The following is a 21843-nucleotide window of genomic DNA, read 5'->3' as shown; positions in this document are numbered from 1 at the left end:
CTTAAACCACTAAAACACTCAAGTTAAGGGTGCTAAAGAGTTATAACTTACTGTATTTTTATATCTAGACCAATATTAGATCCGGTCACTGTGTGAAACTTGCTGCTCCGCCGTTCACCACGATCAAGCATAAAGTCTCATTTCTGCTGCCAAATTAATCATTCACCTGCTTTATGGCTCTAAAGTCCGCCGAAAACACCCTGAAAAAACACTGTATTACACAGTTTACAGAAATATTGAAACTTGTTTCACTAAAAACACTAATAAATAGTTCAGGAAAGATCCGTGAACCACATAAACACTGATAGAACACGTAGAAGATCGTCTCATCTGATTAAGATGTCAAATCATTAACATCTTAAAGACATCTTCTAAATGTCTATTTGATATATGATAAGAAATTTCCTATAGACGTATAGCAGATGAGCAAACACTCTAGCACACCTACATCTCTGAGACGTCTATTTGACGTCTGCATTTACAGCTGCAATGCATCAATAGGACGTTTCCTATCCTTTTAAGATGTTTATGAAGTAAAACTGACGTCTTAAAGATGTCTATCAGTTATTTGTACAAAGCAGATGCTGTACAGAAGAAGAGATCTTTAACAGATATCTTGCAGATGTACCTGTGCTATCTGGGACTGTGATGCACAAGGAAGTTTGAGTTCAGAGAAGCTCAAACTTCAAGCTTTATGTAAACAGTTTGACCATTTCTATAATCAAACACACGAAACATTTACAAATTATTCCATATCATATTTTATCCCAAAATTGAGTACAGTCACATGGGGAAATAAATATTTCATACATTTTTCAGATTGGGAACAAAACCATCTCCAGTGAACTACATCTAACAAAACATTCTCCTTCGGACAGCCTAAAATTATTAATAAATACAGATAATGCTTTGATTTTTGGCTTTACATTTATTTAAAATATTGTAATTTTTAGGGATTCATGAAATTGGATTTTTGCCGATATGCCGATATTTTTCACTCGATACGATGTATTTCCTTTTTTGTTTGGAAACAACAGCAAGTCTCTCCTGAGCAGAAATTATAATCAAAATATTTTTAATTTTGGTTAGTTTTCAACAAGAATTTATTTGTTACAATTAAATATACAATAATAAAGGTATTTTGACAGTACATTAAAGCTTTTGAAAATAATTATAAATAAACGATATATCAGTCATTGCATTCCACCCCAGAAAGATGCAAGGTTAACCCTGATATTTTATTTTAAGATTTAACATTTGTAGATGGCCTAAAGCAAAAGAGTTGTAAAAATTCTGAAAATCTTTTAAAGCTTATTATTGGTTTTCAAAAATAAAACATATTACAAATTAACGAATAAATCAGTATATATAATTTTTTTTAATTTACAAGTCTCATGTTTGTGATATTTTTTTCATGAAAGCTATAGCTTCTGACATTTAAATCAAAACATATTCATTGTTTTATTTAATCAGAAATGAATGTTATTTGTGTAGGTTATTTTACTTTTAATTGAATTATAAATGGGACAACAGTGCCCCTTCACGGAAATCAAACTCCTTACTGAACGGGCTTTAGGACCTGGGGGAGGCCATCACTGTTCACTGCCGCTGCACGTGCCATTACTGTTTACACCAAATGAGTAATTCAGTATGTGCTTTCACAGATTAAATGCAGAGATCTAAGCAGTCAATCTAATCATCATTCAGGAAAAAAAATGCTTCAAGAATGAGCCTCATTGCTGACATGATCTAAGCACTAGCAGACCCTGAACAAAAGTGAGTATTCCTCTTATCAGTGACATATCGGCATAATTTTTCATATCGGCCGATATTTACATTTAAAGTGACCACTTTATGCAATTTTTTGAGGTTGCTAATATTTTTTTATGAGTCTCCTAAAACAGGTTTACCTGCATGAAAGGTAAGAAAACACATTTGTTTTCTCAAAAAATAGACTGAATTTTACCTAATTTCTAAATGAGGTAAAAAATTATTGTTTTGTGAACAACTCAAAGAATAAGTCTCTCTATCTCGCGATTGTGAGTCGTGCACTGTCAGCTTCACAACTTTGCAGATAATTTATGTTAACATACAGCTACATTACACACTGCATGAAAAATTATATTCAAAAAGGCATAATGGGGCACTTTAAAGCCATTATCGGCCGACTCCGATAATATTGTGCATCCCTAAATTATACAATATGCACTAATTCACAAATTAATAATGTAACATGTCCTCTCATATGAATAAATTAAAGTAAAAATAAGATGTCAGTGTGTCTCTGAGGAGCAGGGCTGCAGGTGCAGTGTCAGCGCCCCCTGGCTGTGGAGCTGCAGAAGCCGCACAAACTCCTCCGGCATTTTGTGCATGTAGGGGTGCGGACGCAACTGGTCGTAATAATGGTACGGAATGGGATTGTCCTGTAGATCGGTGCCGAATGGCCAGAATCCGTACACGTGCACGTCCTCACACAGTTCCAGCGCTGTGTTAATTAGCAAAAACCCAGAAGAGAGGCGGACTGACTTCAGGCCACGCCCTTTCCATAAACGGTCCAGTGTCCGCAGGTAAATGGGGCTGAAGAACACCACCGGCTGCTGGGGTCTGATTGGATGGAGGATTTTGAGAGCTGTGATGGCCTTTCCAGTGCAGAATGTGTAGGCAAAGGCAGGAATCGCGACAGAGGCGTTTTCGTACACACTGACCCGCTCCACCAGGGTGTTGAATCTACAGACACACAGATCGAAATAAACACTCGTAATCGCTACTGATTACCGTGTTTGCCGCTGGAAATGTTTATTTGGTAGACCTATGGTCTTACAAAATGCTAAAACTCGTTATGCACATTATTTCCACTTTTCTTCATTGAAAGTAAATGCCTTGCTATGATATGTGTTGAGAAAAGTGAGAAGAGCGAGTCCATCAAAAGTTGGAAAAGCTAAAATCAGAGAGCTATAATTTGCATAAAGAAAATAAGGCATTCTAAAATAAACCACATTTGAAGACACAAGATTGTAGTAAACCAGTTTCTCAATGATACCAAGGCAAATCATAACCATAGTTCATAAATCAGTGATCAGAATACTAAGGAGAATAATTCTCTTAACCCCCAAATCCTGGGATTTTGTCTGGTGAGATGGCTCTGTTTATCAGTCCCTGGTTCAGTTGAAGAGGTGGACCAGAGCGCGGTTCAGTTATACATAGATCAGTGTGTGATCGCTAACCGCGCCGGAGCGTGATTGCGTGATTGCATGAATATTTCTGAGTGGCAGAAGCGATAGATCTGTAAAGCAATATGTTGTGAGAGGGACGTGTGTTACCGCATCCCATACGACTCAAAATAATAAACCACAAAGTTATCAAATCGACTCACTTCACTCTGTTGAGCGAGATGTCTTCACGTGCTATTTCCAACGTATAAATATAATCAATATTTTGTGCAACTGAATAATTCCCTGTATGTTAAAGGTTCTTCATGGAACCATTAAAGCTCCTTTATTTTGAAGAGGGAGTACATGGGGATGCCAGTAATGGCTCATGAATGTGTTTTTTTGGCTAAACCTTTAGTTAGATTCTTTTAAAACAAGAATCGAGAGCTTTAACTTTAAATCTTTCAATCTAAATCTAAATGTCCTTATTTAAATGTGAACTGAGCTGGTGTTTATGGATACTGACCGAATCTGACTGGGGTTGATGGTTATCAGATCCGTCTTCAGCCCAACATCACTGTCATTAATCGTCGCCAAGTTAAACCTGAAACAGAGAGAGAAAACTTCATGTTAACAGGAAGGGTGAGTGATTACAGGTGGATGTGTCGAGGGAGGCAAGGCATGCTGGGATGTGTTTACCGTATGACGAAGTCTGCGCTGTCAATCTCACGTCCACAGCTGCTGTTCTTCAGGATCCCACCACTGCCAACTACAGCACACCGACCCAGACGACGACCACTCCAGGGGAAATCCTGCACACACACACACACACACACACACACACAGGTGAAAACATCTGCTCTTTTTCCCGAAAGTCACGTGTCCAGTGTTTCTAGTTTGCTAACTTTGTGTTCCAATAGACTGATGCATACTGTACTTGAGGTCAAACTCAGAACATTACAGTTTTTACCTGTTGCTTGAACACATTTTGCAAAACTTAAAGTAAACATGACACAACACTGGGAGATATACCATTCTGTCAAATTGAAGCTCTACTATCAAAACCTAACATTCCTTTGTCAAAGTGTAACTCTGATGACAAAATGACACATACTTGCATCTTATACATACACTTTCAGATCAGGGGGAACACACTAGTCTACTTTATATAAAACACTAAAGTCTTTGATTTGCACTGTTTATTCAGAAGACATATTTTCAGGAGACACATTTTCAAACAACCACAAAAGCAAATAGGCCTGCTCAGTATTGTACATTGTAGCACTGTACATTGCAGTAACATGAATTCAGATAAAGCAAAAAATAATAATAATAATATAAAAAAACAGGGCTCTGAACCGGTTCAAGGAACGAAAACGACAGTAACATGAATTCCTGGCCACAGTATCTCATCGACATCGCAAGCCATCCAATCGATATTTTAACGGTTCTGTTCTGCGTTCCTCTGATATTATTACCGTACTGAAACCGGTTCGGGAGGAAGAAATACCGGTTAATAATGTTATTTTTTAAAAACAAAAGGCTATTATTTGCCTATATTTTGCCTAATAATAATAATTTAATAATAATAATAAAGTATAGCGTTTTCCTTACTAAAGAAAAGAGGAAAAAATAGAGATCTAACACTTACAGTTTACAGCTTGCACCAGATTTTGTCCAAATGTAAGCTAGGCCTACTTAAAAAAATAAAATAAAAAAAATAATCAACACTTTAAAAGTATTTTTAAGATATTTAAAAATGTTTGCTGCATTGTTAAAAAACCCCACTTGTATCAGATTGCGTTTTGAGAGTAAAAAACAAAAAAACGTAAGTCGCTGCTCATTGCATTTTATGAGCCCTATAACTTTCCGAAATAATGAAGACTAAATGCCTGTAGTCTAAAGCTAAATGTTTAAAAACATTATAAAAACAGTTATTAGTTTCTCTTCAAATCAAACCCTCTAAATGTTAGGCTATAAAAACCTCAATCCAAAAACAAATGAATGTAAGCTGAGGCTGACGCCTACTTCTCTCATTCTGCACGAATCCAAATGTTTCCATGTTCCCGATGTATCTGGATGCTAAAATGTTATTTAATATAAAGAATATAGAATAATTAGTAAATGTATAATAAGTAATGCTGTATATGCGTGTGACAATCGGACTCCAAATTTATCCAAATTACTCCCTCACTCCACAACAAAATAATTTCAATTAACAGTATTTAGAAAAAAAAAAACAAGAATTACAAATATAAGAAGCTATAGCAATATTAACGACAAAACCGAAACTAATTTAGACTAAAACGAAACTGAAACCAACGTTGGGTTTCTCTTTCGACATAAAATAAAAGTTTCCGTATTTGTGATGTATTTGAATAACAAATGATTATAAAAAATAGCCTAATGTTTGTAAACATTTTGTGTCTGCATTATGCCTATTTCTGAATGAAATATTTTTTTTTCTCTAAAAAAACTTATATACAAAATTCTCTCTCTCTCTCTCTCTATATATATATAGCCTATATATATATATTAACCATGCATGAAAACCTTTTAAAATATTTTGATAATTTACTGAAAATAAATAAATGACTTTTTAAACCGTTTAACTGATTATTAATTGGTCAAAATCAGCTGATCTTAGTTTGCTGCACTCAGAAACCGGTGACTGTGAACGAATCAGTAGAGCTTTTGTCATCGTTAAATCTTTCTCAGATGTTTCCATCCGTCGAAATTGTTTAGCGGATCTATCTGTGCATGATGATGTCCAATGAATCTGGCGAGCGGCGCTTCTCAAAGTTGGGAATAATCAAAGGAGAGCTGCGGTCCTCGGTTGGGCAGGAAAGGCTAAGCATGCTGCGCTTGAGTGTAGAGACCTGCGCGGGAAGGATTTTTCTGTCCCGCTCCCGCAAGATTTTATCCCGCTCCCGCAAAAATATCTTATTTTCTCCCGCTTCCGCGCTCGAACTATCAAGTTTCGTCCCGCTACCGCCTGCAAAATCGCGCGGGTAAAGTATACGTTTTTTTTTTTTAGTTTTAAAAAAAATCCATTGCATATTCTGCCTGCTACTCTGTTATTTTTTTCAATTGCTCGCCTGTTGATTATAAATTTAAAAAAGAAACAAATGTTTCGTTTTATTTGCGTTTAATTAAATGGATGAAAGGAACGAACATGGAACTTAGAACATATAAATACAGTAAAAAAGTAAGAAATGTAAATAAAAAATATACCTATTAGGCTATAGTATAGCCTAATGAATTATATAATAATAAAAAACCTGGATTTATTTCATGTTCAAAGGAAAATTAGCCTATAGCTACTGCTTAATAATGCCTTCTTTTCCTCAAACATTAAACAAACAAAAAATTTTTTTCCTTAATAAAAAAATAGACCAATTTTAAATATTTAGCAAAATAAATAATTACAAATAAATGGAATGAAAAAAAAAATTGTAGACTATGACTACTAATGTAGTCAGTGCAGGAATAGCATGTTGTTCATTGATGAGGTCCATGGTTTCATCAGCATCCTCCCATACCGCAAAGTCTATTTTATTTTAGTCTATTATAAATAAAGGTTTATCTGTTTTTAGTAATTTTATTTTGCTACATATTTCCACTTTGCGGGAGTCCCGCAAATAACTTTATTTTCCCGCCACCCGCACACAATAATATCCGGCATCCGCACTCGGTTGCGCTGGGTCCCGCGGTACTCCCAGGTCTCTACTTGAGTGTGGAATGCACATGCACCAACGCCTAGAAAAACTAAAAACTAAATTCATTTCGTTTCTGTTTCTGGTTCTATTCCTGTCAAAATATCGTTTGTTTCCGGTTTTCGTTTTCGTTCCTTGAGCCCTGGTTTTTTATATTATTATTTTTATTTTTTGCTTTATCTGAATTCATGTTACTGCAATGTACAGTGCTACAATGTACAATATTGAGCAGGCCTATTTGCTTTTTAGGTTGTTTTGAAAATGTGCCTCCTGAAAATATGTCTTCTGAATAAACAGTGAAACTCAAAGACTTTAGTGTTTTATATAAAGTAGACTAGTGTGTTCCCCCTGATCTGAAAGTGTATGTATAAGATGCAAGTATGTGTCATTTTGTCATCAGAGTTACATTTTGACAAAGGAATGTTAGGTTTTGATATTAGAGCTTCAATTTGACACAGAGGTGAATGGTATATTTCCCAGTGTTGTGTCATGTTTGCTTTAAGTTTTGCAAAATGTGTTCAAGCAACAGGCAAAAACTGTAAAAACAAAACATGATCAGCATGTCTGGGGTGTGAGTCCTCGTACATCATACTGTACCTACACATATTTGCATTGCTTTGACTGTTCTCTGTAGATCACGCCTTGTTGCACGCCACGCATGGTTGATTATATACAATGCCTACATGCTATGAGTCAAACTACTTTTCAGTCGTTTAGGCAAGTTAGAAATCATGTCCATGAGAAAGAGGATCTATAATCTATACATCTTGTAGGGCTTGACAAGTTTGACAGGTTTGTGTCACATTCAGAGGACAGATCTGGCCATAATCTATGTAAAATGAAACATTTAAACAAAGATATAGTTTAATAATTTAATGAGTAAATGCATATTAATAACACACCTCAGGCATCATGCTGTGGATGGCTGCGTTTACTGTGTATGTTTTTATTTTGCTTGTTTCATATGGGATGGTCTGATTGACGGCTGTGTTTCGTTTGGTGAGGAATAACGATCCTGTGGCGTTACAGAAAAACTGCAGCTTCAATCTGCCATAGACACACACACACACACACACACACACACACACAGAAAGTTTATTAGCATTCAAAAGCTTTATAAGTGTAATCTCTGTTAAAATGATCTCAGCATTCAAAGATTTATTGTTTTAACTCTCTTGTTAAACACACTGAACATTAATCACATGTTTTTTTTTTCTTCTTTTTTTTAAAAGCTGGCACATTAATCTCATGAATCTAAAACATCAAACACATATCACAATCAGATAGAAATGATAAAGCCACGCACATATTTTCATGCTGCTTGTAAGGAAACGTCTGCAGTGTTATGTGTCATGGATGCATTAAAGAAAGTAAAATCCATTATTAAAACTTTAGAATAGGATTCTTTTGAAAACTCAATATTAAAATATCAACTGAAGATGCATGAGTGGATCTCTTAAGTTCAAAGTTTAAGTAGCTCAAAAGCTCCACAAGTGCACTCAGAGATAACAATGACTCAGGAATGTGAGGCATCAAGTTCTTCTTGTGCGTCATCTTTCAACACTTAACAACTTCATCAGTTTAGACAAAAGCATCTGCCAAAACCAACAAAGACACACAAACCTGTTGACCTCGCGCTCAGTTGTGTTGGATTTGTACGGGCAGCTCATGAAATCTGATAGCTCCCGTGTGAAACTCTCCATTTTAATACTGAGAAGAAGAAAAAGACATTTAATGATGTTATCTCTGAAATAGAAACGTCACTTCTGATCTTGATTCTCAAGCACCTTTTGGCCGGTTTGATAATGGAAAACTTGCGTCTGAGTTTAGCACACTGCATCTGCTGAAGAGTGTCCGTCATCCCATCTCTGAAAGAACAACAATTTCAAAGCCACTGTATCATATTTCAATTTTATTTAATTTATAAGGAATTAAATTATCTACATAATCAAACTTTGTTGTCACACTTGATCTACTGCATGCCTTCTGTTTAGAGTTTTTTTAATCCAGTCAGAGATCTTTTAGTGTAACTTTAGCTGGAGCTTCTTACTCTTAGCTAAGTTTGTGTCTCTGATTAAACCTGAGCTGTTTTTATTTTCATTGTCCCACTCTATCAGTCTATGTGAGTCATAAATGCCTGATTTATCAGAAATGTTACGAAACAAAACTTTTTTTTTTGTTTCAGTTTTTGTCTGAAAGTTAATTAAACTTCTACTTCAAAAAATGAGATCTTTCAACTATTTGTAGTATAATATGAAAGAAAAGCAATTACCCTGGCTATTTGTTTATTTATTTTAGATACCTTTACACATATCCTCACAATTATATTCCTTCTTAGAGAATAATGGTATATGTGAGGATTTCCAGTCAGGATTTAGACCGTATCATAGTACTGAAACTGCTCTCCTTAGAGTTACAAATGATCTGCTCTTATCATCTGATCGAGGGTGTATCTCTATATTAGTTTTATTGGATCTTAGTGCTGCTTTTGACACAATTGACCACAACATTCTTTTGCATAGACTTGAACACTTTGTTGGCATCAGTGGAAGTGCATTAGCATGGTTTAAATCGTACTTATATGACCGCCATCAGTTCGTAGCAGTGAATGAAGATGCAGTATGGAGTACCTCAAGGCTCAGTACTAGGGCCGCCACTCTTCACATTTTACATGTTACACGTAGGAGATAACATCAGGAAACATGGTGTTAGCTTTCACTGTTATGCTGATGATACTTAGCTCTATACTTCTTCACAGCCTGGTGAACAGAATTTATAGTCGATATAAAAGAAAAAACTGGAAGACAAGTAATTTCTTACTGCTAAAATCTGAAAAAAAAAACAGGTGTTAATTATAGGACCTAAAAACTCTGCTTGTAATAACCTAGAACACTGTCTAAGACTTGATGGTTGCTCTGTCAATTCTTCGTCATCAGTTAGGAACCTAGGTGTGCTATTTGATCGCAATCTTTCCTTAGAAAGCCACGTTTCTAGCATTTGTAAAACTGCATTTTTCCATCAGAAAAATATATCTAAATTACGGCTTATGCTCACAATGTCAAATGCAGAAATGTTAATCCATGCATTTATGACTTCAAGGTTAGACTACTGTAATGCTTTATTGGGTGGTTGTTCTGCACGCTTGGTAAACAAACTACAGCTAGTCCAAAATGCAGCAGCAAGAGTTCTTACTAGAACCAGGAAGTATGACCATATTAGCCCGGTCCTGTCCACACTGCACTGGCTCCCTATCAAACATCGTATAGATTTTAAAATATTGCTTATTACTTATAAAGCCCTGAATGGTTTAGCACCTCAGTATTTGAATGAGCTCCTTTTACATTATACTCCTCTACGTCTGCTACGTTCTCAAAACTCAGGCAATTTGATAATACCTAGAATATCAAAATAAACTGTGGGCGGCAGATCCTTTTCCTATTTGGCGCCTAAACTCTGGAATAACCTACCTAACATTGTTCGGGAGGCAGACACACTCTTGCAGTTTAAATCTAGATTAAAGACCCATCTCTTTAACCTGGCATACACATAACATACTAATATGCTTTTAATATCCAAATCCGTTAAAGGATTTTTAGGCTGCATTAATTAGGTAAACCGGAACCGGGAACACTTCCCATAACACCCGATGTACTTGCTACATCATTAGAAGAATGGCATCTACGCTAATATTTGTCTGTTTCTCTCTTGTTCCGAGGTCACCGTAGCCACCAGATCCAGTCTGTGTCCAGATCAGAGGGTCACTGCAGTCACCCGGATCCAGTACGTATCCAGACCAGATGGTGGATCAGCACCTAGAAAGGACCTCTACATCCCTGAAAGACAGCGGAGACCAGGACAACTAGAGCCCCAGATACAGGCCCAGATTTCTCCCAAGGTTTCTTCTCCATTCTGTCACCGATGGAGTTTCGGTTCCTTGCCGCTGTCACCTCTGGCTTGCTTAGTTGGGGTCACTTCATCTAAAGTGATATCGTTGACTTGATTTGCAAATGATACTATTTAAACTGAACTGAGATGATGACATCACTGAATTCAATGATGAACTGCCTTTAACTATCATTTTGCATTATTGACACACTGTTTTCCTAATTAATGTTTTTCATTTGCTTTGACGCAATCCTTTTTGTTTAAAGTGCTATATAAATAAATGTGACTTGTCTTGACTTGACATATTGCAATAATATATTGAATTTCTTACAATGTTATTTTTTTTTATTTTTGTTTCCTTTAAATGCGGACAACTTCCAGTACAAACACAAGAAAGTGCGTTTATGTGTTTGTGGTTCTGCTGCTAGAAACTTTAGAGGATTTCGCAATCTTGGTCGCCTTTACTGGACTTCACACTGAAGATAGCAAATTAAGCAATTTTGATAAGAACTGGAATCACTTTTTAAGTAAACACCATATAAATAGTGGTTAGAGTAGCCAAGTTGAAGAGGAACATAAATATAGAAGAAATATTATTTAATTGTGCGAGAATGTAATTTTAGAAAATGAAACAGAAACATATTATGAAACATTGTGAATAAAGATCACAAAACAACTTTTTTTATGATATTTATCTGGTAATACTGGAATTTCAATAACTATTAAATACTGAGAAGAATATGGGAGAGTATTTTAGCATTGTCAAGAAGGAAATTTAACCGGTGTTAATGGTAAAATAATATATATGGTTGAGGAATAAGGATACAGTAAAAGAATATATAGTTCGATTTCAGTCAGTCACTCTTCATGTCAGTGATATTCGATGAATTGGGATCTCGCCAGAGAGACCGATCCACTGTGAGTGTAAACTAAATGAGCCAATGCACATTGGCATACGATTATTGCACCCAGCGGTTGCTGATCACAGCGTGAGTATAAGAGGCAGCAGGTGCACTGCTTTCATCCTTTCGCTTCGATGCTGAGAGGTAGTGGTGAGCTCCGCTGTGTTGCCCACTTCAGGTGTGACTGCGTTGTCTGAACCAGACCCAGAGATGATGGCTATGCTTTCCTGAGATGCCGAGAATGTCAGGCTTGTGTAGAATCCTCCACCATGTCCAGATCTTTTGAGGCTGGAAGAGTGGTTTCTCGGTGGAGGTTGGGCTGTCACAGAAGGCCTCGAGTCCCTGTGTTCAACAATGCTGCCACACCGTGGGTATTTCAGTGGCTCTGTTGTTTCCTCTGGCACGGCCTCTCTGATCCTGGCACATTCTCAACTTTCGATGACTGGCTCATACTTGCACAGTCTCGCAATCAGTTGTGTGCAAACAGGCACCTGGTGCTCAGACACCTCAGCCAGTTGGTTCTTTGGGTCAACTGGGAAAAGAGAATACTCCTGCCAATGCAGAGGAAAAGTCTATTGTGCGGTTTACCCATCCAAGTGCACACACACAGCAGTAAGAAGTGAACACACACCCGGAGCAGTGGGCAGCTATATCCAGTGCCCGGGGAGCAATTGGGTGTTCAGTGCATTGCTCAAGGGCACTTCAGCCATGGGTATTGAGTGAGGAAGAGAGTGCTGTTAATTCTCTCCCTACCACCTACAACTCCTACCAGCACCAAGACTTGAACAGGCGATCTTTTGGGTGACTAGTCCATGTCTCTAACCATTTGGTTCTTAGCTGTTTCATCACTGATTGTGGCATGCCATGTTCTGGCAAGGTGTGTTGCTGGGGAAAGCTGGGGTCATGGCCTAGTGGTTAGAGAGTTTGATTCCTAACCCTAAGGTTGTGGGTTTGAGTCTCGGGCCAGCAATACCACAATTGAGCTGCCCTCAAGCAAGGCACTGAACCCCCAACTGCTCCCGGGCGCCGCAGCATAAATGTATGTGTGTGTTCACTGCTGTGTGTGTGTGTGTGTGTTCACTGCTGTGTGTGTGTGTGTGTGTGTTCACTGCTGTGTGTGTGTGTGTGTTCACTGCTGTGTGTGTGTTCACTGCTGTGTGTGTGTGTGTGTGTGTGTGTGTGTGTGTGTGTTCACTGCTGTGTGTGTTCACTGCTGTGTGTGTGTGTTCACTGCTGTGTGTGTGTGTGTGTGTGTTCACTGCTGTGTGTGTGTGTGTGTTCACTGCTGTGTGTGTGTGTGTTCACTGCTGTGTGTGTGTGTGTTCACTGCTGTGTGTGTGTGTTCACTGCTGTGTGTGTGTGTGTGTGTGTGTTCACTGCTGTGTGTGTGTGTGTGTGTGTGTGTTCACTGCTGTGTGTGTGTGTGTGTGTGTACATGAATTCTGAGTATAGGTCACCAGACTTGGCTGTATGTCACATCACTTTCACTTTTACCTATTAAGAAATAGTAATGGTTAGGTTTAAAGGTAGGAGTGAGATTAGCAACTATAAAATATATTTTTAATGTTATCCTGGTTTCTCCCAGGGTTTCTCTCCATTTCTGTCACCGAAGGAGTTTTGGTTCCTTTGGCTTGCTTAGTTGACTGATTGCATAGACACTATTGGAAGAGAACTGATCTGAATGATGAAATCACTGAATCATTAAAGAAAAGTGACTTTATCTGAAAAATTGCTCAGTTTTTGTCTTCTCGCATCATTGACAAACTATTTTCCTGTTTGATGCAGTAAAGCTGCTTTGACACAATCGGTATTGTATAAAGGTAACTTGACAAAAATGCAAGTTTTGTGCTTGTAAGTGTTACAGACTAACACCTCTAAACAATACGTTTAAACAATGAGGCCAGGCTGGAATAACAGGTCATGTTGCTTACCAAATGACTAATGAATCAGTGGCTAACCCTAACCCTAACCCTAACTTTTCCTGGACTGTGCCCAGCTGGTGGAATGACCTCCCGTTTTGCTCATTATCAAAAAAACATATTTTCGGCAGCACTTGACCAACTAATACTAGCACTTACCTTTTCTTGTCTATCCTATTCTTAAAAAGAAAAAAAAACCTTGCTAGGGGTTCTGTGATAGACAAACTGAAACTACTGTAGTTTTTCACTCGTTGGTCTGATTGCTTCTATTGTTCTTGTTTGTAAGTTGGGTAAATGCATCTGCTAAATGATTAAATGTTATGTAAATATAACCTGAATTTTTGAATTTAAAGTACAAAAGACTTAAAGGATGGATATTTGTTAGCATGGGAGATTATAAGTTCAAACATAAATTCTTAAGGACTCCTCAGGATACAAAGGTTTAATTACTGGCATATTTTTTTTAAATATTGAACAAATGGCAAGTAATATAATTAATCAGAGGTAGAGTTTTGTGATGTAATATTTATACTCGGGCTTTTGTGTTAGAGTTTGTTATGTTGTTAATGCACAAGCTATTACTGAATTAAAGGAGAAAATGTGTTTGGAAAATATTCAACCCAGAGGTTGAAAACCGGATGTTCACAAAGTAAACATTTCTTCAAATTGATGGAGTGTTTTAACTTGTTAACCAAGAGAATTGTAAGAAAAGCCATCACCCCAGATTCTAACATTGTACCCAAAAGACAGAAGGAAATGTCAGACGTCACAGGTTTCAGAGCTACTTCCAAGGTACTTCACCTGGAAGCTCAGATTCCCTTATTTGACTCTGCAAATATTGTCTGAGCTCCGGAGAATCTGCACACGTCTATGAGGAACTCAATGGTGTTTGATTGGACCACAAGAATTAACTAATAGAGACTCAAATCCACATATGACTAAGCTTAATAATAAAGCAAAAACTAAGTTTTGCTCTTTGATGATGTTATCTATTGAAATATAACTGACCAGCAAATTATGAAGGAAACACATCCTGAGTGGAATATAACATTAAAGAAACATCCAATACAATTACTGTAAATGAATGCAGAAGAACTTGAACTTGTTTTTTTTTCCGTGCTATGGATATCAAACGAGGACAAGCAATTAAATGTGAACCATCCCTTTAAGATTTCTAGCTGTACCTGTTGTTCCTGATATACAGGTTCATAAAAAAATGTTTCTAGTTTCTTTACCAACTAATAAGATTCGAATGGTTTTAATAAAAAAATGGTCTAATGTTTCCCCAAAGGATAAGAATCTAAATCCCTTCTGTTTGTATCGTGAGCAGAGCGTCTGGAGTAACAGGATCCACCACAGGGAAGTCAAGTACTAATCTCTTATTAAACTGATCCCTTGATATGAATGTTGATTCAGGAACACTTCCTTTTGTAAATTACAATAATGAGGTTTAACTCACTGCAGAAAGATCACAGCTGCTGAATATTTCTTATAAATGCACATCACCAGTGTCATTTACAAACAGAAGTGGGATATTATTATAGCAGTGCTCTGATTTCCTGATGAAGTTATGAATGTTCTTGAAATTTTCTTATATATATATATATATATATATATATATATATATATATATATATATATATATACACACACACACACACACACACACACACACACACACACACACACACACACACACACACATATTCAAACAAAATGTGTTTTGAATTTAGCAAGTTCTCTACAAACTGAACAGCAATAAGAACAATGGCAATGGCTTTGTTGAAGGATGTGGCACTTTATCTGGACTGAAAGACTGAAGGAGTCTGGATCTATCACACACAAACTGGATTCGGAAATATGATTTCGTGTTTTTGTTTAATTTTACAAATATTCAGAACTAGATAACTTCCAGATAATACGAGCTCATGTTGCCACACCCACTGTATTATATTCACATTCACAGCTTAACATTATGTATTCATGTTTTTACACTTAATTCAAATCATTATAGTTTATTTGCATGATGCGTTGTCTGTTTTCGAATGTGCGAACGCATATCTATTAAAATTATTTGCGTGCACTTTTATGACAGTCGCTTAATTAGATCGAGTCCGGGACAAATCAAAACTACATGGCAAATCTAAAAAATGTCTTTCCTGATTAAAATTACAATTAAATTTCTACCTAAAAATTTTAACATTTAAACCACAATATAGGCTACCTCTTTAAAAAACTTAATGACAGCAATCACACTATAGTGAATAATGATAATAATAATAATAATAATAATAATACATTTTCTGGGGACTCAAAGCGCTTCACACTGAAAGGGGAAATGTCCTCAACCCGCACATAGTGAATAAACAATCACTTAGAAACTACAACCTTATATCAGTCTCAGACTTTATAACAGTCCGACTTAAATAAAACCCTCAGCATGATTTCAATTCGAGATAATTAATAAGATATTCAGAAATATTGAAAATGTTCACCTGGATGAGTGTGTGTTGCGTGTGTAATAAAACATCACACACACACCCTGCAAGAGGATCATGACCATCAGGAGCCTCGAGACCCGCACGAAAAAAGCCAACGCCATCAGAGAGACATATGAACAAGTGTGTGTGTGTGTGTGCGTGTGTGTGTGTGCGTGTGTGTGTGCGTGTGCGTGTGCGTGTGCGTGTGCTCGATGGGGTTAAAGTCCCCCCCCATCCCCACACGCACGCACAACCCCGCCTCCCTCGAAACTCGCCCTGTAAACCAGTTTATACGAATACCTTGTCATTTGCATTGGGCAAATTTGTCAGTGAAAATCATTTTCCTTATGTAGCTAACATCTGTCTGATAGAAAGTGTACTATAGACATATCGCGGATGAGCAAATAAAAAAAGACTGTTGTAAAAATAAATAAATAAAATAATAATAATGATAATAACAATAATTCTTTATATAGCTGACTATAAGAGCGCCTGAGGGTGAATTATTATGTTGTGCAACATTTATTTAGAACATTTTGTTCCCGTCCTGAAAATAATCATAATTATTCCTCTGCGTCGAGCCCAACGTGATGGAGCACGCGCTCCCTCAGATTTTGGCTCAAGTGGAATTTGAGTGAAGCTTCCAAAAGACAAAAATAGCCGAATATTATTTTTTAACATCCGATAGTGATTATATGGTTCAGTGCGTCGATCACGTCACAGAGGCGTGCACGTGAGTCACCTCTGAATGCGCTCGCTCACTGCATCCCGCTTTCTGGTCAGAATCAACGTGTACGAATTTGTAAGTAAGACACTCATTTCACAGTGTAAACGGCTTCAGTGATTTTTAGGGGAGTTTTTGAGAGTGCTTGAACTCTAAACTGAAGTCAGTGAAAATGTTTTTTGATTATTAAAATGTGCTGTCTTTCTGTACAATGATTTTAACCTGTCTTACAGTGTTTTTTATTAAATTCACATTAAACACACAGTCATTCGTACTAAAAATATTTTATGGCATGACACTGATATCGGTTACTTAAGTGACTAGACAGCTCTTTATACACATAGATACATTATTATACTTCTTGCCATCGCACACTAGATCAACATAATCTATAAAGATGTAAAATGCATCTACATATTTGAGAACCGAGATTCAAGATTTTTTCGAATAAAAAGGAAAACATAAATGAAACATAAGTATTAGTGTTGCTGCCACCTGTGACGTGTCGTGCCAACCCCACCCGCGCCCCTCGATCATAAAGCCGGTGACACACTGGCTGCGTGGCGTGAGCGTGACGTTTCTGCTGCGTGTCAGGAGCGTGGCGGCTGCGTCGCGTTTTCTGTATCTTTAGCAGAAGCGTGCTTGACGCGGTGCGGTGCGGCGCGCTGCTGCTGCTGTAGGGGACATAGAGGGAGACCGCCGACAGACCAGGGTCTTGTCTTCACGACAACAGTATCTATACTTCACGTTGAGCATAAATATAAAGCCTGCTGATAAAGGACACCTCCAACAGTATTAACGGCAAAATAGACTATGTTGGACAGGTGCAATATTTGAAAATCGATAATTATTATTATTTTTTTAATTACATTTATATCTGAATATATGTCAATCGACTTTTGAAACATCAAAATGTCATGATTAATATGTATTTGTGTACAAAAGGACATATAGACATATTTTCATATTCTATTTTGCCTGGAAACGCTTCCAACACGCGCGCGCGTCTCGCGTGAAAAAAAGGCGTCGGTTCTATTTCTAGCATGCACGCGTTTTCCACGCGTCTCACGCAGGCAGTCAGCAAGCTCTAACCTGTTAACATGGGAGCCGAATTAAAAACCGACACGCCAGGCATCCAGTGTCACTGTCTATGTCGAGGCTTGAGAGGATTTTCAAAAGGTAGAATTATATTCCTCTCAAACTTGAAAGAATATGCACTGCTGTTACCCCAGCTCACAGAGATCGTGTTCTGGCAGGTTCACTTTAATGACTCTAAATGACCGTCCAAATCTTATCTGGTGTTTCAATGTTACCAATTTCAGAAGGTTCAGAGAACACTGAACAGAAAGTGTTGGGGGGTCATTTCAGTCTCTGTGTCCCCCTCCACCGGGGCTTATTTCTTCCGGATCCTGCGGTCCGGTACCCGTTTGCGCGGGTACGGGCTTCTGACGAGGTTCACCGGACTAGAAGCGCCGCTGCTTTCAAAGCCCACTAAATAATATAATAATTGTCACAAATCTACATAATCTTACCCTAAGCTGGAAGATTGTATATTGCAGACGTTTGTCTTTTTGTGACTTGAATGAAGTCTGTAGCTTCGAGCAAGAGGGTCTGGCTGCAGACTTGCACGTGCATTCTCAGACACTCGCACTTCCGCTAGTGACATCACTTGCAGACTTTATTTATTTATTTATTTTTTTCTACTTTTTGTTTGAATTTCCCAACATTTTATAACAGTAGCCAGGTGTAGAAGAAAATGAAATAATAAACTAAATTACAGTGTCACTTGCACTCGTGTTGCCAATGGAGACAAGAAGCTGTGGTGGTGAATAAACGTTTTAAGCATTTTTCGTTTATATCACTGTCTTTGTCCATTAAGCTCCATTATGTGTTTTATTTATAATTATTTTCTATAGGAGGAAAACATTTAATGTATACAATTTAACGCACTGCGTTCTGTACTCGTCTGCTTGTCTGTATGGAGCTGATCCTTTTAAAATCACTTAATGCATTTCATAATGCACGTTCATATTTGCTGGTCTGTATATACATTGAGTCAACAAGATATAGCCTAGGCCTACTGAATTGTCTTTATCATCTTAGTCTGTTATTAGGCCACATTAAGTGTTCACATTGTGTTCATAGCCATCTGCTTGCCTTGCAGTACATTAAATAATAACTATATCGAATTTGGTCTTTTAATTGAACCTAACGTATCCTAATACATTATGCCATATTAAGTGTTTGTTTTTTTTCTACAGGAGGAAAACGCTTAAAGAAAGACTTTGTGTATAGTAGTAGGCCTACTGATTTAGTTTTAATCGTTTAATCACCACCACAGTCTTGTCTCCATTGGCAACACGCACGATTTGTGTTGATTGCAAGTGACGTCACAGGTAGCGGAGAGTGCAAGTAGCGATTGCAAGTGACATTGTAATTTAGTTTCTTTTTTCTTGTCTTCACCACCTGGCTACTGTTGTAAAATGTCGAGAGATCAAACAAAAATATATAAATACCTTGCGAAAATTAGCCCTGCTAATAATAATAATAATAATAATAATAATAAACATCCAAATGCATGGTTATCGTTAAGTCATGGTGACCCAAATTAACCATGTGCTTTTGCTACTAGCCACTGTGTTTAACGCCCAGAATCGGCCAGAGCTCGGGAACATGTGTTTATAACAGATGTAAAACAATGAATCGGCTCATGTTCCACCACAGATGGTTACCAATAAACAAACAATACATTTACATACGTCACACACTCACAGGAACGCCCACCTGGAAGGCAAAAGCGAAGCTCTGCTCTGACTACCAGTTATTTTTACGCCGTTTGCATTAATTAGTAATGTCGTGAAACGTAAATATTAAAAGGTGAAATTCAGTAAACACCTTATTGATGAGATATATTTTGTACAGGCAAGCATATAAACCCAGAATACAAACACAATGTTTAAAGTTTCACGTTAAATGTTTTCCCATAGAAAACCATAAGGAAAACACTGACCTCATCTGCTTGCCTTAAACTAAACTATAACTGAATATGCATCATTAATATATTGATGACTGAATTTGATCTTTTAATATTGTTGTTTTAAATAGCCTATAAGGCACTTTAAGTGCTTTTACAATGTTTGTGGCAGTTTAATGATTAAAATATTGCCGTGGGTGCAAATGGTCAAAACGTGCGTTTTGTTCACATACATACCTTTTGTATTATTTTTTTTGAGAGGTGATCTCAAAAGTGAGGGGACAGAAATTACACACATACACAGACACACACACGCACATATATATATATATATATATATATATATATATATATATATTATCACATAATGAGGCAGAGTAGTTTATATACTGTAAAAAATGCTATGTCAGTTAGCACTGCATTGCTCATATACTATTTTTTTGGACTTGAAAAAAAAAAAAAAAAAAAAAAAAAAAAAACGAAAACAACTGTTTTCATAGTCGGCATCTAGTCATAAAAAAAAAAAAACCTGCCCACCTGTCCCTCAAGTGGCTTCGCCCTTAATTATACAGAACTTTAAGGCTTAATATAATTTCATTGGATGAGTTATTAAAATATTCACCCCCTCACAGTTGTCATGAAGGGCAAAATTAGCTATTTAGACCAAAATAATTTTTGAACCAGGCTGTAAACGTTTTTTTCCTGCTGTAAAGTTGGGCATTTTAACATGGGGAGTCTATGGGACTGACTCTCTTCTGCAGCCAGCCTCAAGCGGCCAGTCGAAGAATTACAGTTTTAGTCTCTTCCTTCTTGGCTTCACGAGAGAGAGAGAGAGAGAGAGAGAGAGAGAGAGAGAGAGAGAGAGAGAGAGAGAGAGAGAGAGAGAGAGGTTGCCGCTCGGTCTAGACCCAAGTGATGGGTAGGTTTAGGGGCGGGGTTAGGTGTAGGACATTCGTACAAATTCATTCGTATGATTTAGCACAAATTGTATGAGTACGAATGAGGTCGTATTAATTAATACAAATTAGCCACCTTGTAAAATATGTACGAATAGCCCTGAGATCAGGTTGGTAAAACATAATGGTTGAGTTATATATTTTGCGTCCACTTCAGGTGAAAGAAGTTCAAGCGCCATTGAATTTATGAATTTCTTTTCAGTAAAATACAGGTTTGTGTAGCCTACATTTTATTGTATGAAATCGTTATCATTCAGTTTTATGTATAGCATTATACAGAAGCCAGCATGAGTCACTAAACTAGTATCGCATTGATCTTTTTGCTTGATGGAAAGGCCTGATGCTTTGCATTAAACAAATGATTTTATTCATAATGATCTAATTCAAAAAGAGTCAAGTGCACTAGCTTATGCGCATGGTAAATCCTAATTGAAAATCCCAATTTGGTTTGTATTTTCAGGCCATGTACTTGAATATAGAAAATGCCAAAAAAATTAATAAATAAATAAAATACATTTATTTACAGATAATTTGTGTTTTTCATTTCTTTCTTGTTACAATGCACACCTTGACAGTAAACCACTTGTAATTATTATAACACAGTTATTTAATGGACAAGCATATAGTGGTAATATAGTGGCCGATTACAGCTCATTTGAGTTATAGCAACAAGTTTATTTTATTTATATTTATTTATGTGAAGTTGTAAAAAAATTCTAATGTAAAACATTTGGTATATTTACCATGCTAATAACCATGGAAACGTGCCATTGCAATCTATAAAAATGGTTTATGTGGTGTTTTAACTTCATTAGATAACATAAACTTTATTGTTATTACACATGTAAGGTAAAGGACAACAAAATTCTGTTAGCATCTAACCAGAAGTGCACTAGAGAGTAAGCTGCTTACAATCACTAGTGAACAGAAGAATTTATGTTAATAATGTTTCTGCTAAGGAGATATTCTACTGACAATACATGCAATGTTTTTCATTTAAACAGCAAGGTTATATTTATAAAAATAAATGACACCTTACATGCATCTGATCCTTTGATAAATGTGTGAATTATACACCGCCTTTTCACAGACATCCAATCACAGCTGACTTCCAGAAAAGGGGAAGTAACCAATGGCT

At 36.9% G+C, this 21843-nt stretch overlaps 1 protein-coding gene across 1 annotated transcript; it reads right to left on the bottom strand.

Annotated features, from left to right (window-relative positions):
• Nucleotides 1-1520: 1520 nt before the first annotated feature.
• Nucleotides 1521-16239, bottom strand: LOC113065766 (alpha-2,8-sialyltransferase 8E-like). The gene is made up of 7 exons (XM_026237276.1): nt 16067-16239; nt 8653-8733; nt 8489-8575; nt 7768-7912; nt 3849-3961; nt 3676-3753; nt 1521-2727 (listed from the first exon to the last, which is right to left on the bottom strand). Exons 1-7 carry the CDS (start codon nt 16171-16173, stop codon nt 2274-2276), a joined length of 1065 nt encoding a protein of 354 aa, XP_026093061.1. The 5' UTR covers nt 16174-16239; the 3' UTR covers nt 1521-2273.
• Nucleotides 16240-21843: the final 5604 nt, after the last annotated feature.

The sequence above is a fragment of the Carassius auratus genome, chromosome 48 (assembly GCF_003368295.1).
Source record: "Carassius auratus strain Wakin chromosome 48, ASM336829v1, whole genome shotgun sequence".
NCBI lineage: Eukaryota > Metazoa > Chordata > Actinopteri > Cypriniformes > Cyprinidae > Carassius > Carassius auratus.
This window is presented reverse-complemented; position numbering and strand designations above follow the sequence as displayed.

Bases quoted from the DNA above. Each gene is read 5' to 3' on its own strand.
- LOC113065766 (XM_026237276.1), bottom strand. From the start codon at position 16,173: ATGGCGTTGGCTTTTTTCGTGCGGGTCTCGAGGCTCCTGATGGTCATG. The intron at 8,576-8,652 runs GTGCTTGAGAAT...TCTTCTTCTCAG, and splicing joins ATTATCAAACCGGCCAAAAG to TATTAAAATGGAGAGTTTCA. The intron at 3,962-7,767 runs GTGTGTTATTAA...GTGTGTGTGCAG, and splicing joins TCCACAGCATGATGCCTGAG to GATTTCCCCTGGAGTGGTCG.